The 26,850-nt window shown below is 55.3% G+C and overlaps 2 protein-coding genes across 2 annotated transcripts; both read left to right on the forward strand.

The window, feature by feature from the left end:
- Positions 1-8,850: 8,850 nt before the first annotated feature.
- Positions 8,851-10,236, forward strand: ZBTB12 (zinc finger and BTB domain containing 12; the record flags this gene model as incomplete). Its single annotated transcript, XM_082849065.1, has 1 exon — positions 8,851-10,236. The coding sequence occupies exon 1, from the start codon at positions 8,857-8,859 to the stop codon at positions 10,234-10,236; it is 1,380 nt and encodes a 459-aa protein (XP_082705191.1). The 5' UTR covers positions 8,851-8,856.
- A 2,331-nt stretch (positions 10,237-12,567) lies between these two features.
- EHMT2 (euchromatic histone lysine methyltransferase 2) lies at positions 12,568-26,809 on the forward strand (the record flags this gene model as incomplete). The annotated part of the gene is made up of 27 exons (XM_082848919.1): positions 12,568-13,210; positions 13,307-13,525; positions 13,621-13,874; positions 14,554-14,638; positions 14,727-14,767; positions 14,928-15,083; positions 17,126-17,263; positions 17,385-17,499; positions 17,656-17,757; positions 17,978-18,126; positions 18,208-18,351; positions 18,438-18,673; positions 18,754-18,936; positions 19,060-19,142; positions 19,615-19,721; positions 19,802-19,924; positions 20,012-20,113; positions 21,928-22,032; positions 22,131-22,285; positions 22,371-22,538; positions 22,961-23,105; positions 23,483-23,560; positions 23,936-24,051; positions 24,156-24,242; positions 25,747-25,825; positions 25,969-26,144; positions 26,454-26,809. 27 exons carry the CDS (start codon positions 12,568-12,570, stop codon positions 26,632-26,634), a joined length of 4,170 nt encoding a protein of 1,389 aa, XP_082705045.1. The 3' UTR covers positions 26,635-26,809.
- Positions 26,810-26,850: the final 41 nt, after the last annotated feature.

Below are 26,850 nucleotides of genomic sequence, written 5' to 3' on the forward strand. Positions count from 1 at the left end.
GTTACGATGTCTGGCATTTGCTTTAAAATTCTCTAGTGGGAGGGGGAGGCCAGATGAAGCAAGGTTGACAAGCTGTTGAAAATTGTTGAAGCCAGGTGACTATACATGAGAGTTCTGTATACTATTCTCCCTACTTTTGTTATGTTTGAAATTTTCCACAATAAAAAGTTAAAAATAAAATATTTTTAAACACTCTTTGACCATTAAGTGACTAAGATTAAACACAGCACTAAAAAGACCAGACAAGACACCAAGACCCTGGCACACAATAGGCACTGCCGAAAATATCGAATGAATGGATGATAAATGTAACTCAGGGAACGTAAGTATTGAATCATCTTGCAAGTTACATCTACCACTGAAACTAGTAAATGAGCCATTCACACGTCTTTCGTGAGTTTTACTATCATGAGTCGGTTCCCTGGGGACCAGGCATTCTGCGGACATTTTAAAAATCCCCTTTCTGAGTTCATAAAGCCCTTTGGAAAATGACCATAGAAAAGTAAAACCACCCTGCCAGGGTCACCTGTTGTCCTTCTCCAGATGACATGCTACTGTCTTTCTATAAATTACCACAAAACCTACCTCATAAGGCTGCTGTACTAAGTGAGGGTAAAATGTACTAAATTAGCACCTAGCACAGCAACTGACAGGAAGCCGTCATGCAACAGCAGGCCCCTGTAGCAGCCACTTCCGGTACCCTGCATCTCCTCGCCCACCTCTGTTTTCCACACTGGCTGAGGTGTGCAGTTCTTTGCAGCTCAGTTTCACCTTGTGCTAATCATCCCAACCTGGGCCTTCTCCGGCGCTTCAATGCCCAAAGGGCACACACGAGTGGGAAAGGCAGGGGAACTAAGCCCCAGAGTCAACCTGCAATCAGTTGAAGAATGGAAATGGGGGAATAGATGCTCCTGCTTTCATCATCCTTCAGGTGGACAATTTCTGGAGACATTCTGTTTCTCTCCTCAGAAAGTTCCAGTGGAATCGAATCGCTGTCACTGTCCTAAGTTGGCTTTTCTTCCTTCATGATCTCACACTCCCTCACTTCTGCTTTCGGGAATCATCTAAATTGCCTGCCTACACCTCTATCTCAGGCTCTGCTTTCAGGGAACTCAAACTAAGACAGTCCCTCTCCGATCCTTCTCTCCCATATCCCATTGCTCTTCCTTCATGGGCTCCCCCACCAACACCCCAGTCACCCCTGGGCTACAACATTAACACAGAGAGTTAGGATCCATCGATTTACTGGTCTCTCCACATTGCTGCAGCACAAACTGCTCAAGGGCCGGGACCCTGGGACATGCTTGGGATCCCTCTGTGTCCCCAAGGAGAGAGACATGTAAGCTAGTCAGCACTGCACTCGGCCATGGTAGTCATTGAAGCTGTTCACCAGTCTTGCCATTTTCTGCCTTCCAGACACATAGTAGATGAATTTCTCAGCGCTCTTGAGGTTAGGCATAACCACAGAGCTTGCTTTCACCAACAAGGCATGAACACAAGCCGAATGTGTTGTTTTCTACTGGCAGAAGCGGCCATTGCCAATGCAGTGTGACACGCTGCAGCGCCCTCTTCTGACAGAGCCTCCTTTAATCTGGACCCCGAGCGACTATGACCATCAGAGCCCCCCAGCACCACTCCACTGACCCAATAGGTAGCGTTAGTAATAAATCAGGGCTTCCCTGGTGGCGCAGTTGGTAAGAATCCGCCTGCCAATTCAGGGGACACAGGTTCGAGCCCTGGTCCGGGAAGATCTCACGTGCCGCGGAGCAACTAAGCAGGTTCCCCACAGCTACTGAGCCTGTGCTCTAGAGCCTGCGAGCTACAACTACTGAAACCCGTGCACCTAGAGCCTGTGCTCCATGACAAGAGAAGCCACCGCAATGAGAAGCCCGCGCACCGCAACGAAGAGTAGTCCCCGCTCGCCGCAACTAGAGAAAGCCCACGCACAGCAACGAAGACCCAACGCAGCCAAAAATAAATAAATTAATAATTTTTAAAAAAAAAACAGTGTTATCAAATAGATAACCAAAAAGGACCTACTGTAAAAATTAATTAATTAACTAATTTTTTAAAAATTAGGTACCTCCCTGGTGGCGCAGTGGCAGAGAATCCGCCTGCCAATGCAGGAGACACGGGTTCGAGCCCTAGTCCGGGAAGATCCCACATGCCGCGGAGCAACTAAGCCCCTGCGCCACAGCTGCTGAGCCTGCGTTCCGGAGCCCGTGAGCCACAACTACTGAAGCCTGCGCACCTAGAGCCCTGGAGCCCGTGCTCCTCGACAGGAGAGGCCACCACAGCAAGAAGCCCATGAACCACAACGAAGAGTTGCTCCACTCGCTGCAACTAGAGAAAGCCCACGCGCAGCAATGAAGACCCAATGCAGCCAAAAAACAAAACAAAAATAATTAGGTTGTGTGAATTTCACCTCAATAACATAAAGGGTAGAAAAAAGTAACCAATCGGCTGACAATCAGTGAAGCTTCCTTCAATTTTGTTGAAAGTTAAGAAAAAGTATCTGACTTGCAAAATGATGTCACTAGGTCACTCACTTTCTCAGTGAGATTTTGAAACTGTCCCTTTGGTGCCTGGCATTTTTACCCCCCTGGATTCCCCCTTGGGCCTTCTTTCTGTGGTAAGGAAGGGTTGGGCAAGGGGAGGGGAAAGGGATACCTACTCCTTCTTAGGGGCCCTCTTGGGCCCACCAGCGTCCCAACTCATATGGGAGTGTCAGACCTGAGAACGGTTCGCTTATATCAGGTCCACCTGACCCTTGGACAGTCCTCTCACATCAGAGATACACATGCCTAGTTTGAAGGCTGTAGCCCTGGAGGAAGTTACCCAGAGAAGAGTAAAGAGGGCTCACAGCAGCATTGTGGTGATAACCACCAGTTTAAACAAAAAGAATTGTCCATTGACAGGACAAGGGATTTCTAAATTGCAGTGTAAGCATGCAACAGAAAGAAAGTGAATGAATTACTGCTACACAGTCAACGCAATCATAATGTTGAGTAAAAAAGCCAGCCTCAGAAAAACACATGGAGTACGATTCCTATGATTCTATCCCTGTGAAGATCAAACAGGCAAAACTGAACAGTATACTGTTTAGGAATAGATAGATAGTGGAACATAGATAGTGGAACTATGAAGATAAACAGAGGAAGTGAACCTAAGGAATTCAGAGTGGAGTTCACTCTCCCAGGAGGGAGAGGGATGCAGTCATTGTGGAGCACATGGGACATCTGAGGTCCTGGGAATTTATTTCATTTTGTGTGTGTGTATGTGAATTATGATTTTTTAAATTTTATATTGGAGTATAGTTGATTTACAATGTAGTGTTGGTTTCAGGTGTACAGCACACTGATTCAGCTCTAAGGGAATTTATTTCTTAAGCTGCGATCAAATACCCGGGGGTTCTGTTACATTCATCCTTAACTATACATGTTCATTCTATACATGCTTCTATGTGTATAATATGTTCACAATAAATATTTTTAGGAGAGAGGATGAGTGTGAAGAGAGAGTGAAGAGGCTGAGTGAGGAACTCAGAACGCTGGCTGTGTTGGGAAGAGGGGAGGAAGTTGGAGAGGATCCAGGATGAAGAAGCAAGAGCCTCAGTTAAGAGACAGGGCCGCTTGCTGAGCGGGATGCCTGCAGAGAAGGGGATCCTGAGTGCAGTGGGGGACTCAGGAGAGAGGACAGGGTTGGAAGGGAGCTGTGGGAGGGGGAGGGGCTCTTCCAGGTGCACAGAGTGGCACCCAGAGCCCAGCTGAAGCGATGCACTGTGAGTGGTACCTTGGCTGGACAGGGAAGGAAGGGAGGGAGGGAGAGAAGGAGGAGGGCCTGAAAGAAAAGGAAAGCCCTGGTGACTGGAGGTTCCCCTGGGGAAGCGAAGCAGGTAAACTCGCTGCCCTCTAGGAGGGAGCAGTCTGAGGGCTACTCAGAGAATGGTATGCTGGCATTTTAAATTTCAGAGAGGATGTAGTCCCAGGCGCTGATATTGGCCAGAGTATGATTCTGGGAAGAAAGTGGATGAGACAGAGTCAAGATAAAAGTTGTTGGAAGGAGGTCAAGAAGCTTTGAAGAAACCAGTAACACAGGGATGGGTCTGGGTGGGGGTGGGAGGGAGGCCTTTGACAATGTACCCTTTTATACTTTTTGAATTTTGAACCATACAAATGATTCTGTGAAAACATAAACAAAAAGAAATTTTAATTGGGGTGTGGATTAGGTCATTTGCATGGACACTGGCAGGCCTGGAAGCCAGTTGCTCATGGCAACAAGCAGAGGCAGGGAGTAGCAGAGGAGGACTCTTGAGGCTGGAAGGAAAGGGTGTTTGGCATGAAGTGGAAGAGTCCTGTTCCTGGGGTTGACAAGAAGCTAGGAGAATCCGCCATGGCCATCGTTTCCCCAGACCTAGTGCTGAGCAAAGAGGGGGTGGGGGGAGGGAGGAGGGGAGGTGGGAGTGTGACTTGGAGGAGGGGGAAGATCATGGGCTGCAGGGAGAACTGAATTCCCTCTAAAGCAGGAGGGGGAGGGAAGAGTATATCAGGAGGCTGAGGCTGTGAGAGGGTTCCAAAGAGTGGAGGGAACAGGTTACTGGAGAAGGTGCCAGCACTGAGGAAAGGTCGAGGAATGGAGTCCGCTGCAGGAGACGGGTGGGAGTTTAGGAAAGGTGATTTTACAAATAGAGGGGACTGGTGTGGGCCTTTTGTTTTTGTAGGGTTTCTTTTCTCAAGCTGTGAGCCCCTGTCACCATTGCCTGAACAGGCTGCCATTTCGCCAGGATTCCTACAGTGAGGGCAGAGCTGAGTGTGGGGCAAAGGAGAAAGGGGGAAAAGTTGGAGCTTTTGTTGTAACACAGGAAAGTCTTATCAGCCTATGGATTAAAAAAAACCCAGGCTGCGGCTTCCCTGGTGGCGCAGTGGTTGAGAGTCCGCCTGCCGATGCAGGGGACACAGGTTCGTGCCCCGGTCCGGGAAGATCCCACATGCCGCAGAGCGGCTGGGCCCGTGAGCCATGGCCGCTGAGCCTGCGCGTCCAGAGCCTGTGCTCCGCAACGGGAGAGGCCACAGCAGTAAGGGGCCCGCGTACCAAAAAAGAAAAAAAACCCAGGCTGACTTCCCTCCTCCTTTCTCTTGGTTGCTCAAGGAATATAGTTATTTCAGTCTGGGCGAAGTACAATTGTAAAAGTAAACCCACTGCCAAAAATACTTTGAATGCCACAGGGAAGTGTCTAAGCTTTCCTACTGCTTAGACATTTCCTACTAGGCCACTGCTCACCTCCATTAGTAACCAAGAGTGGTGCTCTAAGCCCTGAGTTCACTAGTCCTTGACCTCTTCTCCCAAACATACACACAAAAATACATACACCTCTTTTCAGGTTGAAATTTTGTGGACTGACAGGGCTGGAAGAGGCTTCAGAGGACAAACCTCCATTTCATTGAAGAGAATACTGAAACCTCTGGGGCCTTGAGGACTTCAAACCTGGACTAGAACCTAGATCTTCTGTTCCCTAGCTTTTTTTTTTTTTTTTGGCTGCACTGGGTCTTCACTGCTGCACGCGGGCTTTCTCTAGTTGCGGTGAGCGGGGGCTACTCTTCATTGTGGCTTCTCATTGCGGTGGCTCTCTTGTTGCAGAGCATGGGCTCTAGGCGCGTGGGCTCAGTAGTTGTGGAGCGTGGGCTCAGTAGTTGTGGCGCACGGGCTTAGTTGCTCCATGGCACGTGGGATCTTCCCGGACCAGGGCTTGAACCCATGCCCCCTGCATTGGCAGGCGGATTCTTAACCACTGCGCCACCAGGGAAGTCCCCCTAGTTTTTTCTTGAATCCTTGGTCAGATTTTATTTCTCAGTCCCACTAAGAATCCTGAATGTATCTGTTCTTGACACCATGCCAAGGCGTTTGGCACTGCCACCCAAGGACGGGAGGGCCTCTCCTTTTACATTGGCAGAAGTTGGGGGCCAAAGGCCAAGGATCTAGACATCCCTGCATGGGGTATGTGGGAAAACAGCCCTACAAGATCTCCCCACCGGACTGTACAGGAAGAGACAGGCTTGTGCACTACAGCTTGTTTCCATATAAAATGGCAACTGGGTGGGCTGGGCATTTGAAGGATTCAGCAGCTGTCAACCCTACCTGCCACCTAGGACCACCTGTCTTAAACTCTAAACTGAGATAAGGACCCCTGCCCCATTCATACTCCCAGAAAGGAAAAGCAGCAAGAAAGGGACAGGATACAAAACTTTACAAACTTAAATTCTTACCTTGACGACTTTTAAAATTTCTGCTCTCACTGGAGTGTGAACAATTCTTCTGAGAAGTTTGGCAGTGAGGGAAAGAAGAGATAAGATAGGGGAGCAGATTTTTAGTTAAAGTTCTTTTGAAATTTCAGTCTGTCCCCCAATTAGGCAAAGGAGAAGGGAGCTCTCATTGATTCAGCACCTACTATATGCCAGGCTCAGTTAAACTTCACATTAGCCCTGTGAGGAATCAGGGCCCCTCCAATTCAAAGATAAAGACTCTGTGATTCAGAGAATTAAGTAACTTTCCCAAGGGCCCTTTTCATAAGTAGTGGAATATGGCTTTGAGCCTAGGTGTTGTGTCCAACACAAATGCCTGACAACAAAGATATTTCTACAAAGAGGGCATTTTAGAATAGAGAGAACGAGATGAAGGCAAAAAAAGTCAGGGAATTTAAAAGGGAAAGGCAAAGAGTAGAGGCACCATCTAAACACTGCCCCCACTCCCCTACCAGAGGGCATCCCCTGAGTTCAGGATTCAGTTTAAGTCAGGAACAAACATTTTATGGGTGGATGCTGGCTGGACTGAAGAGGAATGACTTCAACAGTCTTTTATTGTATGACTTTTATTTGCAAAACATAACCCAGGACATAATTCATGCAATCAAGACGTTTACAATCCAACGGGGAAACCAGATATTGAACACATTCCACCAAATTTGATGTGTAAGGAAAATGCTGTAGTCTCCTGGAGAATGTAACAAACAAATCTAGTTGGCAGGAAACAGGGGCTTCTTCACCTGGACTTGGTTGGGTGGAGAAGTGAGGGTAGGTATGAGAGGTGCAAGGAAGAGGGAGGGAAGGGAGCCAGTCTTCGAGGCTGGTGATGAAGCCATGGAGACTGCAGCTCAGTTTGGGAGTGACAGAGAAAGAGAAGGCAAAGGTGCAGAGTTGAGGGAAAGTTTTGTTTAGGGCAGTGGAGCTCTGACCTTATCAGTCTGGTGGAGGGGGCAAGGATGGGAAGGATGCTAATATAAATATCATACTAATATAAATATTCACATAATTAGAAGCATTAGTACTAGGTCTATTTATATAGTAGGGGTGAAATAGTCAAGGTCATCGACCTTACGAGGGCGTTTGCCTTGGCAAGAAATTGGGATCAATTCTGAGAATGGGGGGAAGGGGAGGATAGGTGTGATTTCATAAAATTTTGAGACAGAGGAGAGGAAGTTGAGGACACTGGATTGTTGGGCCTTGCAGAAAGTTAAAATATCTTTTAGGCCGGGAGTGCTGAGTTGGTTACTAGCTTCAGAAGAGTTGGAAAAATCTGGAAGTGTGGCTGGAGGAACTGTGAACATAATCAACAAGGGATGCAGGCGTGGGCAACAGCAACCAACATCTCGATAGCCACGGGGCGGTCTGGGACGCCGGGAGGGGCGGTGGCTGCAACTCCGGCCCCGCTCCGCACAGCTGGGCCAGAGCAGCACCACTCCCGCGAGCAGGTGGCAGCGTCGCCCGCGGGGAGCCAGGCAGACGGGGAGCGCCGGGGGCGGCGGCGCGCATTGGGGCCAGAGGAGCAGGCTGCGCCGCGGGCAGCCGGGAGCGGGAGGCGGGCCCGAGTGAGCGGGCCTCCGCGCGGTATTTGGCACGCACGCGCAGACGGGCCGCGGGGCCCCGAGGCACAGAGGAGGGGGAGCCAGAAAGAGGGGGGTGCGGAACGTATTTCCGCTCTGGCGGACAAATAATACCGGCCAAAGGAGAGGCCAGGCCGTCCGGCCCTTTAACCGCGTGGGGGGGGCTGGTGAAGAAAGGGGGGTCGGGAAAGGGGGAATCCTGCTCCTTTAATTCCCTCCCCTCTTCCTCCTCCCCGAGTTCTCGCCGACGCCGCCGCGCGCGGGGCCTGGAACACACGCCACGAGCCGCCCCCGCCCCTCCCCCCTTACGCCCACGCGGAGCCGGCCCCGCGCGCGCGCCCCGTGCACCCCCGCGCCTGCGCGCTGCCCAGGCCCTGCCCGTGTGTGGGGGCGCAGTCGGCCCCGGGGGGGGTGGGGGAAATAGGGGGGGAAAAAAACAGCGCGCGGAACCCGGCCAGGTGAGAGGCGCGTGCACTCAGGGTCGTGGGGCGGGGGGGGGCGTGCCACGGAGTTCTGAACGTTGTGGGGGGGGGCCGTGCACGATGCGTGCAGGCAGGCAGGAGACGTGAAAGTCGCGTGCAAACGTGCAAGGGGGGGTGGAGGAATGAGGCAGCGGGTAAAGGGGGCGGGGTGAGAAGAGGCTGCAACCGGGGCCACCCTAGAATCCAGGCCTCTGCTCCCGCTTCCGCCGGCCTTCCCCCGTGGGCGCGCGGGCTCGCCCCATCTTCGCGGGCTGTCGGGCTGGGAGGTGTGGACGCCGCTGCCCCGCCCCCGGGAACCACGCCTCCCTCCTTTCGGAGGGACAGCGCCTCCCCGGGGGCTGGGGAAACTGAGGAAGAGGCTTGAAAACTGGATGATCTGATGCTGGGAGGGCCAGGCAAGAATGGGGGTGCGAGGCCTGGAGCCTTGGCCTAGGAAAGCCGGAGACCTTTGTCTCTGACCGGTTTCCTTCCCAACCAGGGTGGCCCACCCCCGCCACAATGGCCTCTGGGGTGGAAGTCCTGCGCTTCCAGCTGCCCGGCCACGAGGCCGCTACGCTGCGGAACATGAACCAGCTCCGCGCAGAGGAGCGGTTCTGCGACGTGACCATTGTGGCCGACAGCCTCAAGTTCCGCGGCCACAAGGTCATCTTGGCCGCCTGCTCGCCGTTCCTGCGGGACCAGTTCCTGCTGAATCCCAGCTCTGAGTTGCAGGTCTCCCTGATGCACAGTGCACGCATAGTGGCTGACCTGCTCCTTTCTTGCTATACGGGCGCCCTGGAATTCGCCGTCAGGGACATTGTTAACTACCTGACGGCCGCCTCCTACCTGCAGATGGAGCACGTGGTGGAGAAATGCCGGAATGCCCTCAGCCAGTTCATCGAGCCCAAGATAGGCCTCAAAGAGGATGGGGTCAGCGATGCCAGCCTTGTAAGCAGTGTCAGTGCCACCAAATCCCTCCTCCCTCCCGCCAGGACCCCGAAGCCAGCCCCCAAACCCCCACCCCCACCCCCTCTCCCCCCTCCACTCCTGCGGCCTGTGAAGCTGGAGTTCCCGCTGGATGAGGACCTAGAGCTGAAGGCCGAGGAAGAGGATGAGGATGAGGACGAGGACGTGTCTGACATCTGCATCGTCAAGGTGGAATCGGCCTTGGAGGTGGCACACCGGCTCAAACCTCCCGGAGGCCTGGGAGGAGGCCTGGGCATCGGAGGCTCTGTGGGCAGCCACCTTGGGGAGCTGGCCCAGAGCAGCGTGCCCCCCAGCACTGTGGCTCCACCGCAGGGCGTGGTGAAAGCCTGCTACAGCCTGTCCGAGGACGCAGAAGGGGAGGGCCTGCTGTTGATCCCAGGAGGCCGGGCCAGTGTGGGGGCCACCTCAGGCCTGGTGGAGGCAGCAGCGGTGGCCATGGCTGCCCGGGGGGCGGGGGGCAGCCTGGGGGCGGGGGGCAGTCGGGGACCCCTGCCCGGAGGCTTTTCCAGTGGCAATCCCCTAAAGAACATCAAGTGCACCAAGTGCCCGGAAGTGTTCCAGGGCGTGGAGAAGCTGGTCTTCCACATGCGGGCGCAGCACTTCATATTCATGTGCCCGCGCTGCGGCAAGCAGTTCAACCACAGCAGCAACCTCAACCGCCACATGAACGTGCACCGCGGCGTCAAGTCGCACTCGTGTGGCATCTGCGGCAAGTGCTTCACACAGAAGTCCACGCTGCACGACCACCTCAACCTCCACTCGGGAGCGAGGCCCTATCGCTGTTCCTACTGCGATGTGCGCTTCGCTCACAAGCCTGCCATTAGGCGGCACCTCAAGGAGCAGCACGGCAAGACCACGGCCGAGAACGTGCTGGAGGCCAGCGTGGCTGAGATCAACGTCCTCATCCGCTAGCGCTAGCGTGGCAGGCGCTGGGTCCCTGGGCTGGGGGGGAAGGGGGCTCCTTGGTCCAGGAGAATAGGGGGGTGTGGGGGGCAGGGGCAGGCAGGTACGGTGGGGAGCCTGAGCAGACACACACATCCTGAGGGAGGGGCCGAAGATTCCTTAGAGAGAAGACCTTGCCTCTTCAGAAGAAAAGGATGGACAGGGAGAGAGTTCTTTGAGAAGGCCAAGGGAATAGGGGGTCCCAGAGAAAGATTTTCTTCTCTTGGAGGTGCATGGATATGTGGAGGGAGGGAAAACGTTCTGTGGGATGAGGAGGGAAAAAGACTGGAAAATATTTTATTCCTGGCTACGGCTGCCCAGGAAGAGGTTCTGGCATTTCGTGAGGTAGGGGGTGGGTGGGTGGGAATTGGGAGGGAATTTGGCAGGAGGCAGCTTACCTGCTCCTGCTTGGACTAGATCCTTGGGAGAGGGAGTGGTAGGGGGAAAGGATTATTGAATTCCGGAAAAGGAAGGGGGAGACAGTTCTTGCATGCTGGGGAAATGGGATGGGTACAAGGCTCACCAAAATTCTAGGGAGAACAAAGGAAGATAGCAGGTAAGAGAATACGGGGGTGAGCATCCTGGGTAGATACTGGGAAGGGGGGTACAATAGCAGGAACTACGAATAGTGGTGGGGGTGGGGGGTAGGGCACTGAGATGAGAGGCGGCAAGGAGGGCTGTTGCGGTGGGGGAGGGAGAGGAGTAGAGACTTATACAGTATTTTTTAAGAAAACAAAACGTATTTTTTAGGATTTTTTCTGGAGTTTGGGGTTTTAGTTTTTCTGCTTTTGTTTTCCACAAAATAAAAAAAAAAAAAACTTTTTCTTCTTTATACTCTATCTGGCAACTGCGTGTAAATGACTATCCCACCCTAGACCACCTCACCCTCTGATGCAATTTTCTAAGTACCCAGAGGACACAACTCACGCAGGTCTCATGCCTGAAGGAGCCTTGAGAGGGGAAGGGGAGTGTGACAAGTGGGCTCCTCTGGCCAGAGACCCTCCCAGTTCTGCATCCTCAACTCCTGGCAGATACCTCACAGCCCAAGTGTTCCGTGATTGTTTGGCGGAGGTGTTAACAAATGACCTACTCTAGTTGAGTTTGGTATCAGGGCTAGGGATGGGGCGTAGGCGTGATCATTGTGCCCACCAAAATTGTAAGCTGGAGCCTGAGTTTGGGCGTTTTTGGTCTGGGGAACGGGTTCCTGTCCTGAAGAAAGATAAAAACTACTGGGTTAAGATGCGGAGAAGACTACAATTCCCAGAAAGCTCTGGAATAGTTCTTAACCGAAGAGAACTACAGTTCCCAGAAGGCCTTGAATTGGCCTCAGATGCCCTATACCCTATCCACTTGCCTGTGTCAAATATCGCATGTGAGATACAGCCATTTTCCAAACTTTGACCAGATGTAAATACCTAAAGAGATGGTACTCTAAATACTGCTTTCAAAGTTGTGTGTCCTGGTGTAATATCACTTATACTTCCACTGTCGGCTGGGCTATGACCAACGGAGTGCCTGCTGTGCTTGTGAAGTGTTTGGCAAAAAAAGTTTACTTATTAGAGTGTTACCAGACAGTAATGACTCGGGCCTCTGGGGGCTTACCTGGATCTCTAGTGCATGTGGTGGTGTGACATGTCTGGCATAAATGGAAGAGACATTTAGCCCCAGGTTTTCAAAAGGGATCGCTGCTCCGGGGGACACTTGAAACTGCATGCTAGAACCAGCGAAGAGTAAAGGTGTCCTCCGCGCGTCCCCATCGCCCCCTTCTTGCTCGTTAGAGAAGCAAGGCCAAAACTGAGGCCGAGTCTTCTATCTAGTGACCGAGAAGCTAGAAAGGAACCAGAAGCGGGAGAAGCACACATGGGCAGGACTGGAAATACAGCCAGTGCCGAGAGCCGGGAGGCTCAGTCGCTCCGCTAGTTACCTAAAGCCAGGTGGCAGATGGAGAAGCCACACCTGGACCCAGGCGTGCCTCGCCTTCGGTTCCCAGCTAAGCTGAGGCCAGGAATGGCAGGAATTCTCCCCGGCAGCCCCCAGCTTAGTACAGGAACTGCCATGTCTGAGGCCGCCCTCCGGGGAAAATGGCCAGAAAATGCGTAGTGGCTCCTTTAAGGCTCCTCCTAGCCCTCCTACTCGCCCACGTGACCCGGGGCGGCCGCGCGCCGGCTCGGCCCCCAGCGCGAGCGGCGATGGCGGCGGCGGCGGGAGCTGCAGCGGCGGCGGCCGCCGAGGTGCGGAAGGGGAGGGGGAGAGGCGGGTGCATGCCCGCGCGCGCGCCCGGGGGAAGCGCGCGCCCGTGCAATGCTCCGGGGGTGCATCGGGGCCGGGGGGCCCGGGCGAGACTTGCAGCAATCCGGAGGGCCAGCACCGGGGGCGGATGAGGGGACCAGGGGGTGGGAGGTGGGGGGAGTGGGCACCGAGGCGCGCGTGCAGCTGCCGGCTGCCCCCGAGTGGGCAGCGGGCGCCGGCGCCCCAGGAACACGCGCGAGGGGCACGAGGGGCCGTCCACCGGGCTGGGGGACAGCGGGTGCTGGAGGGGTTGGTGCCCGGGGTCCCCGCGGCCTGGGGGACAAAGGGGGAGAGGCGCGTGCAGCCGGGAGGAGGGGGCGGGGCCGGGGTGCGGAGGCCCCGCCCCCTCCCCCTCCTCTCTTCTCGGTCCCTGAGATGCGGGGTCTACCGAGAGGGAGGGGGCTGATGCGGGCCCGGGGGAGGGGTCGTGCGGCCCCTCCGGGCAGCCGTGGCCGCGGAAGGGGGGGGCCCCATAGAGGAAGAGGTAGGCCCCGGAGCCTCCTGTCTCTTCCCAGGGCCCAGGCGTCCTGGGCCCCTCAACTTCCTACGGGACTGACCAGCTCTCCTATCCCTTGTGTCCCCTCCCAGGGGGAGGCCCCCGCTGAGATGGGGGCGCTGGTGCTGGAGAAGGAGCCCAGAGGAGCCACCGAGAGAGGTGAGTGCAGCAGAAACAGGCCCAATTGGACCTTCACCTCCGCCAGCACAGGATCTCTTGAGCCCTTAGCCCTGAACTTTTTCTCTTCCATTACAGTTCATGGCTCTTTGGGGGACACCCCTCGTAGTGAGGAGATCCTGCCCAAGGCCAACCCCGACTCCCTGGAGACTGCTGGTCCCTCATCCCCAGCCTCTGTCACGGTCACCGTCGGCGATGAGGGGGCTGACACACCTGTAGGGGCCACACCACTCATTGGGGATGAACCCGAGAATCTCGAGGGAGATGGGGACCTCCATGGGGGCCGCATCCTGATGGGTGAGAGGCCAGGGAGCCTGGGGGTGAGGTCGGGCATTCTCTGACTTTGTCTTCCCTCTTACCTTGTCTCCTGCCTGCTTGCCTGTGTTTTTCAGGCCATGCCACGAAGTCATTCCCGTCTTCCCCCAGTAAGGGGGGTGCTTGTCCCAGCCGAGCCAAGATGTCAATGACAGGGGCCGGAAAATCACCCCCATCAGTCCAGAGTTTGGCTATGAGGCTGCTGAGTATGCCGGGGGCCCAGGGGGCAACAGCAGCAGGGCCTGAACCCCCTCCGGCCACAGCCAGCCCGGAGGGGCAGCCCAAGGTCCATCGAGCCAGGAAAACCATGTCCAAACCAGGAAATGGACAGGTGAGGCTTAGGGGGAGGTTTGCGGGGGCGGGAGAGACAGGGTAATTAACCGTAAAACTCTTGTGGGCTGCTTTTTTACAATTTACCTTCAGGTGTTTTCTTCTCCAGTCACTGCTTCACATGTTTACCAAGGCGCTACTGTGTGTTAGTTTCTCTACTGGGGCTTAATCTGGAACAGACAGGTTTCTATCTTCCTGGGGTTTACATTCTTAGGCAGAGGGGAGTAGAAAACACTAATGTTAAAGAGTTAATTATGTAGTTAATGTCTTAATTACTCTTATAATAATGACTAGAGAAACTTCAAACCACTTTTCCTTTCTACCTCAAAGCAGGCCCCAAGGGAACTTCTCCCTTCTTTGAAACTGCCCCTGCTGTTTTAAAGGTTTTACTATGAATCTCTACAGGGAAGGAGCTGAGGGCCACAGAAACATCGGAGGAGGGAAATGACAAGAGCCCCAGAATCTCAGAAACTTTATGACAGTGTTTTTAGGACTCTTGGCATCAGTGTTAGATGTGGGATGTGCTTGACACAATTCTTATTATTGGCGCAGAACTTCAGATGGCATTTTTTGAGGGTGTGGCTCACCACCCCACCCCGACCTGGGGCTTGGCTCTAAGCTAATCCAGGCAGAACCACAGATGCTCCCTGACCCTAAGTGTGCTCCCTCTCTGCCCCCAGCCCCCAGTCCCTGAGAAGCGGCCCCCTGAAGTGCAGCATTTCCGCATGAGTGATGACGTGCACTCGCTGGGGAAGGTGACCTCAGGTCAGTCCCACCCCCCACCTACCTGCGGCTTGCTATGGCCTGTGCTAAGGGTTTAGAGTACGGACCTCACTCCTTTCTCTCTTTCCAGATGTGGCCAAAAGGAGGAAGCTGAACTCAGGAGGTGGCCTGGTGAGCCAGGAGAGGCAGGGAACAGGGCCTGGGCCTCTCCGCCTGGGGGGCTGCTCTGAGGGATCCTAGGAGCTGGGGCTCCATCTCGCCCTCAAGGGAAATGGGGTGTTGGTGAGGGAGTGCCAGCAGCTTCAATTTTTTTCTTTAAATCTTTTTCTAGTCAGAGGAGTTGGGTTCTGCACGGGGTTCGAGAGAAGTGACCCTGGAGAAGGGGGACCCCGGGTCCCTGGAGGAGTGGGAAACGGTGGTGGGGGATGACTTCAGCCTCTACTACGATTCCTACTCTGTGGATGAGCGGGTGGACTCTGACAGCAAGGTGAGAGGGAGCCAGCCGCCCTCCCGGCCAGTGCTCCCCCACGTCCAGGGCTCGCTCTCCAATCTTTCCTGCCCCACTTTCTTCTCTCTTTCCTTTTCTGAACACCCACTAACTCACTGCCCCATACTGTCTGTAACTTATTTCCAGCGTGTGCTCTGCCCCATACCATCCCCTTGCCCCTCTCCACAGTGAAAATCACCATCCTGGACTTCGGGTTTAACATCCCATTTTATGGTTTATTTGTTGTTTGTTTGTTTGTTTATTCCTTTGCTCCTTGTTTGGTTTTATTTCACATATACGTCTGTCTATGCAGCAGAATGCTTAGTCTTGCCTGTTTTGCTTTTCATTCGTTTTATCGTGGAAACTTTCAAATATACACAAAAGAATAGAATAGTGAGCCCCGGGTAGCCATCACCCAGCTCTAAGGATTATCAATACACAGCTGACCTTGACTCATCTCTTCCTCCCCAACACCCACACTTACTGGATTATTTCAGAGCAAATCGCAGATACCATATCATTTTATCTAGAAATATTTCCACAAGTATCTCTAAACATAAGACCTCTTTCTGTTTTTAAAAAATTTACAAATAATTTTTTTTTTCCGCCGTGCGGTATGTGGGGATCATAGTTCCCCAGCCAGGGATCAAACCCATGCCCCCTGCAGTGGAAGCAGGGAGCCCTTCCACTGGACCACCAGGGAAGTCCCTACAAATGATGCTTTAACACCATCACCTTGCTACCAGTCAGTCTTCACATTTTCTCGGTTGTTTCATAAATGAGTTTTCGTCTGTCAGGTTTCAGTGGGGTCTATACATTGATTTGATTATTTTTCTTAGGTCTCTCTTGTTGTATAGGTTCCCTATTTTAAAAAAAAAAACAAACTTGCCATTTATTTATTGAAGAAACCAAGTCGGTTATCCTACAGAATTCTTCACATTTAGGAGTTGGCTGTTTGGGTGGGGATTAACACATAACTCTCTGCCCAATGTTGCATCACATCAGGCGTGGAACATTTGGTCTTTTATTAGTGAAGTTAAGATCAGTGGATTCAGGGGATATCAGCCTGACTTCATTATAGCGTTTCTAGTTTTTTTTGTTTTTTTTTTTAATCTTTGGCTGTGTTGGGTCTTCGTTGCGTGGGCTTTCTCTAGTTGCGGCGAGCGGGGGCTACTCTTTGTTGCAGTGCATGGGCTTCTCATCGCAGAGGCTTCTCTTCTTGCAGAGCATGGGCTCTAGGTGCACGGGCTTCAGTAGTTGTGGTACGTGGGCTCAGTAGTTGTGGCGCACGGGCTTAGTTGCTCCTCAGCATGTGATTTCTTCCCGGACCAGGGCTCGAACCCATGTCCCCTGCATTGGCAGGCAGATTCTTAACCACTGCACCACCAGGGAAGCCCCTCTAATTCGTTTTTCATTTAGTGTATTCAGTCTTGCCTCTTTATGAGCTTCATCAAGAGGCTCCTACTATACATGTGTTATCTAGAACGTATTCCTTTCTTTTCCTGTTTACTATTATGTTGCAAAGATTCATCATGTTGTTGCATGTCACCATAGCACCTTATTTTTTTAATTTTTATTTATTTTTTTATTTTTTTGCGGTACGTGGGCGTCTTACTGTTGTGGCCTCTCCCGTTGCGGAGCACAGGCTCCGAACACGCAGGCTCAGTGGCCATGGCTCACGGGCCCAGCCGCTCCGCGGCATGTGGGATCCTCCCAGACCGGGGCACGAACCCGTGTCCCCTGCATCGGCAGGCGGGCTCTCAACCACTGCGCCACCAGGGAAGCCCCAGCACCTTATTTTTTATTACAGTATAATATGCTACACCTCCTCTCCGTATCCAGCCCTTTCCTTCCTTTCCTGTTCACACTCATCATCACCGCGGAGCCATCCGTGGAGAATTGTTGTTTTCTTGATCCCGCCTCATTCTCTGAGTCCCGGGGGTCGGATGTGTCCTGCTCTGCCTGTCTCCCATGTTCCCCCCAGCAGACAGCTGTGGCCTGGGGGTCACTGTTTCTTCAGCCTCACTTTACCTCTCTTCCAGTCTGAGGTTGAAGCTCTGGCTGAACAACTGAGTGAGGAAGAGGAAGAGGAGGAGGAGGAAGAGGAGGAGGAGGAAGAGGAGGAGGAGGAAGAGGAAGAGGAGGAGGAAGATGAAGAGTCAGGCAATCAGTCTGACAGGGTAGAACTGGAGGCTGGCGTCCCCGGAGGAGTGGGGGCTTTGGGGACAGCGGTCTGAGTCCTCAAAGGAGGCGTTTATGGGCTGGGGGCCGGGCTCTTTAACGCTCTTCCTCCCCCCCCAGAGTGGTTCCAGCGGCCGGCGCAAAGCCAAAAAGAAATGGCGGAAGGACAGCCCGTGGGTGAAGCCATCACGGAAACGGCGGAAGCGGGAGCCTCCGAGGGCCAAGGAGCCACGAGGTGAGAAGGCTCCTCTGTTTCGGGGTCCCCTCCTGCAGCCCCCTCCCGGTCCCGAGAGCATGCACACACACACACGCTCAGCATGCACGCCCGCATGTACCCCCGCATCCAGGCACCTGTGAGCTCGCACTCTCACTCTCTCTGTCTCTGTGTCAGGAGTGAATGGTGTGGGCTCCTCAGGCCCCAGTGAGTACATGGAGGTCCCTCTGGGGTCCCTGGAGCTGCCCAGCGAGGGGACCCTCTCTCCCAACCACGCTGGTAATTGCCAATTGCCGGGATAGGGAGCCACTAGGGGGCGCCCTCGGGGCCGGAGGGAATGGGGAGGAGGGGAACCCCGCTGGAGCTGGGGTGTCCGTGGCCAGACTTTGGGGGTTCTGGAGCACGGAGGGAAAGTCAGGGCGGGGGTGAGAGGCCCCAGGAGGGGTCCCGGTGGGTGAGAGGCTGGGCCTCCCTCAGCTCCCTCTATCCTCCATCCAAGGGGTGTCCAATGACACATCTTCGCTGGAGACAGAGCGTGGGTTTGAGGAGTTGCCCCTCTGCAGCTGCCGCATGGAGGCACCCAAGATAGACCGCATCAGCGAGAGAGCGGGGCACAAGTGCATGGCCACGGAGAGCGTGGATGGAGAGGTGGGCCTCTGGGCTGGTAGGTGACAGGGCATCCAGCCCCAGAGCCCAGCCTCACCTGTCACCCATCCTCACTGCACACAGCTGTCGGGCTGCAACGCTGCAATCCTGAAGCGGGAGACCATGAGACCGTCCAGCCGCGTGGCACTGATGGTGCTCTGTGAGACCCACCGTGCCCGCATGGTCAAACACCACTGCTGCCCAGGCTGTGGCTACTTCTGCACGGCGGTGAGTGACCAGTGGGGCAGACAGGCAGCATGCCCCATGGGGGTAGGGGCTCCCAGAGCCTGGCCACATTGTTTTCCTGCCCCCAGGGCACCTTCCTGGAGTGTCACCCCGACTTCCGAGTGGCCCACCGCTTCCACAAGGCCTGTGTGTCCCAGCTGAACGGGATGGTCTTCTGTCCCCACTGTGGGGAGGATGCATCTGAGGCCCAGGAGGTGACCATCCCCCGGGGGGATGGGGTGACCCCACCGGCTGGCACTGCAGCCCCTGCCCCCCCGCCCCTGGCCCAGGATGCCCCTGGGAGAGCGGACACTTCCCAGCCCAGGTACTGGCTTTGCCCTTCCCTTCTGTCTGCTCCCTGCTCCAGTCCCCGTCTCCCCTGAACGTTCACACCTTCTCCCACAGCGCCCGGATGCGAGGACAGGGAGAGCCCCGGCGTCCACCCTGCGACCCCCTGGCTGACACCATCGACAGCTCGGGGCCCTCCCTAACCCTGCCCAATGGGGGCTGCCTCTCAGCTGTGGGGCTGCCACCTGGCCCAGGCCGGGAGGCCCTGGAAAAGGCCCTGGTCATCCAGGAGTCAGAGAGGTGAGTAGGGGTTTCCCTCGGGCACAGCAGCTAGGACTGGGGCTGGAAGTGTGGAGCTGCAGGTGTGGGGACCGATGCTTGAATCTGGGGAGTCAACCCCCTCTCCCTCCCTCACCACGACAGGCGGAAGAAACTCCGTTTCCACCCCCGGCAGCTGTACCTGTCCGTGAAGCAGGGGGAGCTGCAGAAGGTGATCCTGATGCTGTGTGAGTATCACTCCTTCGTTCAGCAAACCCTGCCTGAGCACCGATTATGTACCAGTCACTGGACTCGGGGCCAGGATGGCAGCAATGAGGGACATCGTCCTTGCCCTGAAGGACTTCGTGTGGTGGGGGAATAACCTGTGATGATGGGGACTGGGGACTGTTCTGAGTGCTTTGCACGTTCACTCACTTAAATCTTCCCAGCGGAGGCCCAGAGAGGTTAACTACCTTGCCCAGTGCACAGCAGTACTAAGGGGCAGGGGCAGGGCCGTTTGAACTCAGGCAGAGCTGGTGCTCTTAACTTCTTACCCTGATCAGTGCCGTGCTGCAGTGCAGGTGAGCACAAAGAAGGCCCAGGAGGGCCCCTGACTCAGGTTGGGGCCCTGAGAAACCTTCCTGGAGGAGGTGCCACCCGCCCCCTAGCTTGCTTACCACCTGTCCCTCCCTCTCCCGGTGTGGCGGGCCCTCCCCGCAGTGGACAACCTGGACCCCAACTTCCAGAGCGACCAGCAGAGCAAGCGCACGCCCCTGCACGCGGCTGCCCAGAAGGGCTCTGTGGAGATCTGCCACGTACTGCTGCAGGTCAGCGCGGGCCCAGCCCTAGGACCCCCTCCCCTGCCCAGCCCCTCCCTGGTGCCAGCCTGCGTGCCCCCTCCTTGCAGGCTGGGGCGAACATCAATGCTGTGGACAAGCAGCAGCGGACGCCGCTGATGGAGGCCGTGGTGAACAACCACCTGGAGGTGGCTCGCTACATGGTGCAGCGCGGGGGCTGCGTCTACAGCAAGGTGCGCGGCCGGGCAGGCCGGGGCCGGGGCTCAGGGCCTGGGCTTGAGGTGCCAGCCAGCCGGCTCATCTGCCTGCATCGCCCTCAGGAGGAAGACGGCTCCACCTGCCTCCACCACGCAGCCAAAATTGGGAATCTGGAGATGGTCAGCCTGCTGCTCGGCACGGGACAGGTGGACGTCAACGCCCAGGTCAGCGGCCAGGCTTCCGGCCCAGCCCCCTGGGGTCCTTGCCTCAGCCTCAGGCTTTAGGTCCCCTTTCTCCCTCGTCTGACGTCTGACCCTTTCCCTGCATTTCACACTGTTCCAGTCTGTCCCTGTCTCTTTTTCCCCCTTCATTTGTATTTCTCTTCATTCTCTTCTGTTTTCTTTTTTATCCGTATCACTTTTCAAAATGAGTTGCGGCCTTCATCTCTGGAACTGTCCAGTGAGATTCCTTACTACGTCAGTTTTTCGTGTGTTGGAGGTGTTTTAGTCTGTGTCATTCTTCTTGATCTTTGGGGTTTTTTATTTAATTAATTTTTATTGGAGTATAGTTGCTTTACAATGTTGTGTTAGTTTCTACCGTACAGCAAAATGAATCAGCTATACATACACATACATCCTGTCTTTTTTGGATTTCCTTCCCATTTAGGTCACCACAGTGTGTTAGGTTCCCTGTGCTATGCAGTATGTCCTCATTAGTTGTCTATTTTATACATAGTATCAATAGCGTATATGTGTCAATCCCAATCTCCCAGTTCCTCCCACCCTCCCCTTGGTATCCACACATTTGTTCTCTCCGTCTGTCTCTATTTCTGCTTTGCAAATAAGATCATCTATACCATTTTTCTAGATTCCACATATATGAGTTAATATACAATATTTGTTTTTCTCTTTCTGATTTCCTCCACTCTGTATGACACTCTCTAGGTCCATCCGTGTCTCTACAAATGACCCAATTTTGTTCCTTTTTATGGCTGAGTAATATTCAATTGTATCTTTGTGCCATATCTTCTTTATCTATTTCTCTGTTGATGGGCACTTAGGTTGCTTCCTTGTCCTGGCTGTTGTAAATAGCGCTGCAGTGAACATTGGGGTGCCCTTCTTGATCTTTGAATTATTCTATTCTGTCCCTTGTCCAGAAGAAGCCCCTTGCCATAGGCTCCTGTGACTTTTGAAATGACCCAGTGGCCTTTGAGAGCATCCTTTTCAGCACCTATCCTGCCCCCGACTCAGGATCTACCATTTCTCTAAGAAACTCTGGTTCCTTTAAATAGGAAATATTTTTTAGAGACTACAGTTTGTGTACCTAGGGGTGGTCATTGTTGTTGGGTCCCTGCTTCTAGGACTTTTGAGTGGGCAGATAGAGGAAATAATGTATTTTTTCTTTTTTCTTTTAATTTTTTATTTTTTTAAATTTATTTATTTATGTATTTATTTATTGGCTGTGTTGGGTCTTCTTTGCTGCACACGGGCTTTCCCTAGCTGCGGCGAGCGGGGGCTACTCTTTGTTGCGGTGTGCGGGCTTCTCATGACGGTGGCTTCTCTTTGTTGCGGAGCACGGGCTTTAGGCGCATGGTCTGCAGTAGTTGTGGCTCGTGGCCTCAGTAGTTGTGGCTTGCGGGCTGTAGAGCGCAGGCTCAGTAGTTGTGGCGCACGGGCTCAGTTGCTCCGTGGCATGTGGGATCTTCCTGGACCAGGGCTCGAACCTGTGTCCCCTGCATCGGTAGGCGGATTCTTAACCACTGCGCCACCAGGGAAGTCCCAAGGAAATACATACTTTTTAAAAAGAGAAAAATCACTTCGCGGCCTTGAGCAATAGACATTTACTAGTCCCATCTTGTAAACGAGGAAACTGAGACCCAGAGCCGTTAAATGATTTGCCCAGGGTTCCACAGCCTGTGAGTGGTGGGACTCTGAGTGTGAGTCTGGCTCCGGAGCCTGTGCTCTTGACCCCATCTGTTTGGGTGAGCAGGGCTGGAGCTGCCTCTCCACGCTCCTCCTTCCCCCCCCCCCACCCACAGGACAGTGGGGGGTGGACGCCCATCATCTGGGCCGCAGAGCACAAGCACATCGAGGTGATCCGCATGCTGCTGACACGGGGTGCCGACGTCACCCTCACAGACAATGTGAGAGTTTGGTCGGGTTACGGGAGGTGGGTTCAGCCCCCCCGCCCCTGAGCAATGTGCCGGCTGGGTTCACACCTCTCCCCCTGCCACCTCCACAGGAGGAGAACATCTGCCTGCACTGGGCCTCGTTCACCGGCAGCGCCGCCATCGCAGAGGTTCTCCTGAATGCCCGCTGTGACCTCCACGCTGTCAACTACCACGGGGACACGCCCCTACACATCGCAGCCCGGGAGAGCTACCACGACTGCGTGCTGTGAGTCTCCACCCCTCCCCCACCTGGACACTCCTCTGCCCGCTCTCACAGCCCCGGACCCCACAGGCTTCCCGTCCCCTCCCAGGTTGTTCCTGTCACGCGGGGCAAACCCTGAGCTGCGGAACAAGGAGGGGGACACGGCGTGGGACCTGACCCCTGAGCGTTCTGACGTGTGGTTTGCACTCCAGCTCAACCGCAAGCTGCGGCTCGGGGTGGGAAATCGGGCCATCCGCACTGAGAAGATCATCTGCCGGTGAGCCTGGGCTCTCTCTTTACCCGGAGCGACCTCCGCCCCCTCCCCTGGCCCCTAGAATCCTCTGAGCCCCCCAGACCCCCTCTGCCCCCATCCGCCTGCCACACGCACACGTCAACTAGATGCACCAAATAAAAACAGGGACCATCCAGCTGAATTAGAATTTCGGGTGAACAGCGCATACTTTTTTAACGTTAGGAGGGTCCCATGCAGTATTTGGGACATACCTGTACTGAAAAATTGTTCCTTGATACCCTGAAATTCAGATTTCACTGAGTGTCCTGCCTTTGATCTGGGAACCTTACTCCCCACGCCCCAGTGAACCCCCAGAACCACCCTCTTCCCTCACCCAGCCCTCTCCCCACCTAGGGGAGTCCTCACCCCATGCTCTAGCCACCCAGCTCCATCTCCCCTCCTGCCAGGGACGTGGCTCGGGGCTATGAGAACGTGCCCATTCCCTGTGTCAACGGTGTGGACGGGGAGCCCTGCCCCGAGGATTACAAGTACATCTCGGAGAACTGCGAGACGTCCACCATGAACATCGACCGCAACATCACCCACCTACAGGTGAGTGCAGGGCCCTCCCTGGGCCCTCCTCCCAAAGGGACACCCAGAGCCACCAAGTACAGCTGGGCACACTGTGGGCCAACGAGGGCACCTGGCCAAGGTGGTGGGACTGAAAGGGAGCTCCGGTGTGGGCTTGCATCCACCTAGGGAGGGCGTCCTTTTTCTAGGACACGTGAAGGTATCACATGGGCTCATGGTGGCCCTAGAGACACCCCCATCAGCAACATCTTGATTCCCCCTCATCCCGGGACCATCACCATCACTGTCCTACAAGGTGGACCCTAGAGAAAGGACAGCAGTTGTGGGGCAGGGAGCACTGGAAGCTGAGGGGCCGAGGCCAATTCTGGGGGGTGAGCTGACCCTACCTCCCGCCCCAGCACTGCACATGCGTGGATGACTGCTCCAGCTCCAACTGCCTGTGTGGCCAGCTCAGCATTCGCTGCTGGTATGACAAGGTACGTGCCCTCGCCCTGGCCGCACACACACTCATCCACTCCTTTGGGGGAGCTGGCCTCTGACACCAACTCTCTGGGACCTTGTCCCTCACCTTCTACCCTGTGGGGGAAGCAGCAAAGAGGGCAGGGCGAGACCTGGGATTCCTAGGCTGTTGCCAGGACAGAGAGGGGCCTGGCCCAGATATATGCAAACACAGGGCGAGGGTTGCGTGTTTCCTGTTGGATAAACTAAGAGCATATGTGGCCTCCCCCAGCCTGTCCTCCCTGTGTCTGGGTTGGGGTCAGCAGTGGATTTTTCTGTGAAGTCTTGGGAGTCCTGGGCAGCTGAGGTGGGCACCACACAGAAACCACTGTCCTCCCCTCCCTCAACCCCAGGACGGGCGGCTGCTCCAGGAATTTAACAAGATCGAGCCCCCGCTGATTTTTGAGTGTAACCAGGCGTGCTCCTGCTGGAGAAACTGCAAGAACCGGGTAGTGCAGAGTGGCATCAAGTGAGGCCCAGCCCCTCAGCTCCCCTCGCTCCCCTTTCTCCCTTCTCTCCCTCGGGGCGCTTCCAGGTCACGCCACTGAATATCACCCTCTCTCCCACCCCCAGGGTGCGACTGCAGCTCTACCGCACAGCCAAGATGGGCTGGGGGGTCCGAGCCCTGCAGACCATTCCCCAGGGGACTTTCATTTGCGAGTGAGTGGTGGGGAGGGGGTACTTTGGCTCCTGGGGGCGTGGGGCTGGATGCAGGGCCACGGCTGACTCCCAGGCCTCCCTCTCTGCCCTCCTCCCTGATGGGTCCCAGCTCTTCCTGCTGCCCCCACTCCGGCCAGCCTCCTCTGACCCCCATCCCCAAGCCTCCGCTCTGGCCAGACCACAGTGCCCGCGTCTTGCCCTCCCCTTCGGTGTGTTTCCGAGCCTCACACTCCCTCTCCCCTGCCCTTCCCAACGGCGGGAAGCCCCGGTTTTACAGACAGACAGAGCTGGGTGTCCTTGGCCAAGTTCACAACCTCTCTGAGCCTCATTTTTCTTGTCTGCAAAATGGAGGTGATAACAGCTGCCTTTCTGTCCACCTCATCAGGGGCCTCAGGCCTCTCCATCCATCAATTCTTTCTCTTCCCAGTATCCGTTACCTCTTCCTTCCCCTGGCTTTTACTCCATAGCCTTCAAACGTAATCTGGGTCTCCTTTGGCCTTAAAAAAAAGAAGACGAAAAAAAAAGAAAAAGTCATCCAGCCCCAATTGCCTATTTAAGAGACCATTCATTTTTCCTCCAGCATGTCATCTCTCAATTTGACTGAGGCAAGCGACCCCTGCGTCCTGGGCCTCAGTTTCCCCATCATCCATTCACTGCTCATCCCTGTCCACATCTGCCTTTACCCTCACCCCTCTGCTGATGCCGCCTCGCAGCAGTCCCACTCCCTGACCCGTGTGTCTCAGTCCTCATTCTCCTGGCACCTGCCACCCCCCTCAGCTCTGGCTCCCATGACACCATCCTCACCTGCGACCCATCCATTCTTCCTCTTCACCAGCTCCTCTCCCTCTACTTTCCAAACGTGGGTGTGCTCACCCCCAGTTCTTCGTAGCTCCTGTGGCTCCGTCCCCTCCCTGCTGTCCTCACCCCTCTCCTGTCCTCAGCCCAGCGTTGCCCCCACCTGCTGGGTGATCCCTAGTCCACAAACCCCCGTGTCTACGCCTGAACAGATTTCCCCACCCAGGCCGACTGCCCACAGATACTGATCCCTTCACCCCAGAGGCTGGGTGCCGCCGTGCTCACCCGAGTCATCCTCTGGTGTGGCTCGAGCCCCTCCCTCTAACTTCCCCACCACTGCTTCTCCAGCTCATCCCTGGCCCCACTCTGTCGGTCATGCCTGTTGATCTAGTTGTCTGGTGGGACCCCAATGGCGGGAGTGTGTCCTGTGTGTACCCTCATGTGCCTGTGTCCCCAGGTTCCTCCTCCTGTACCCCCCTTCAGGGTGGGGGCCACCCACCCCCTCCCTCCCAGATGATGTCTGCTATCCTTGGGGGCCCACTGTGCCTTGGGTCGCCCACCCCAGTCCCAGCTGTGCTGATCTGTGAGATTCACAGACAGCTGACAAACAGTGGAAGAGGAATCCTGGGGCCGTGAGGAGAGACAGGGCCTGGAGCCTGCTCCTGGTAATGCCTGCTCACCTCCAGAACCACCACTCCCTGCCCAACAGGTATGTCGGCGAGCTGATCTCCGATGCTGAGGCTGATGTGAGAGAGGATGATTCTTACCTCTTCGACTTAGACAACAAGGTGGGCAGGAGACCCCTCTGCCGCCCTCCTCTCAGTCAGCAGATGGAAACCCGAGGAGGAGGGGCTGGGTGGTCAGGGGGGTGGGGAGGTTGGCCCAGCCAGCAGGGTGGTGGTAGATGTGACGAATGACGCCCTCCCATCAGGATGGAGAGGTGTACTGCATCGACGCCCGTTACTACGGCAACATCAGCCGCTTCATCAACCACTTGTGTGACCCCAACATCATCCCCGTGCGGGTCTTCATGCTGCACCAAGACCTGCGATTTCCACGCATTGCCTTCTTCAGCTCCCGAGACATCCGGGCCGGGGAGGAACTGGGGTGAGGCGTCCCGCGGCTCGGCCAGCAAGCCCAGGACCAAAAGCGGGCAGCTGGCGAGTACCTGGTTTCCAGGCATGGATTAGAGCAGAGCTTGTCCGATGTCACTGTAAACAGAGTCCTGAGCCTCACAGATTCTGAGTCAGTAGGTTTGGGATGGGACCTGAAGAATCTTCACTTCTAACAAGCTGCCAGGCAGTGCTGGTGCCGCAGGTGCATTAGACAGAGGAGGGCTTAGAGCCCCTCCGAAGATGGGGGTGGATGCTTTGGAGTGGGTCTGGGTCCCACAGACCTCTTGTGCTTCTCTGACAGGTTTGACTATGGTGACCGCTTCTGGGACATCAAAAGCAAATATTTCACCTGCCAGTGTGGCTCTGAGAAGTGCAAGCACTCAGCTGAGGCCATTGCCCTGGAGCAGAGCCGCCTGGCCCGCCTGGATCCCCACCCCGAGCTGCTGCCTGAGCTCGGCTCCCTGCCCCCCGTCAACCCCTGAGAGAGGACCACGACCCCCACCCCAAGCCCTGGACAGCCAGCTCCGCCACTTGCTGCCCACACCTGGGGGTGCTACCGTCTCCTCTCCCCCTACCCCTTTGCACATTCCTCAGTTAGATCCCAGCCAGGCCCTGGAGGTCTGACAGCCCCTCTCTCCCAGAGCTGGTTCCTCCCTGGGAGGGTGACTTCAGGGCTGGCCACGCCCCTGTTCCCCACC

The sequence above is a fragment of the Leucopleurus acutus genome (genome assembly GCF_964270905.1).
Source record: "Leucopleurus acutus genome assembly, chromosome: 10".
NCBI lineage: Eukaryota > Metazoa > Chordata > Mammalia > Artiodactyla > Delphinidae > Leucopleurus > Leucopleurus acutus.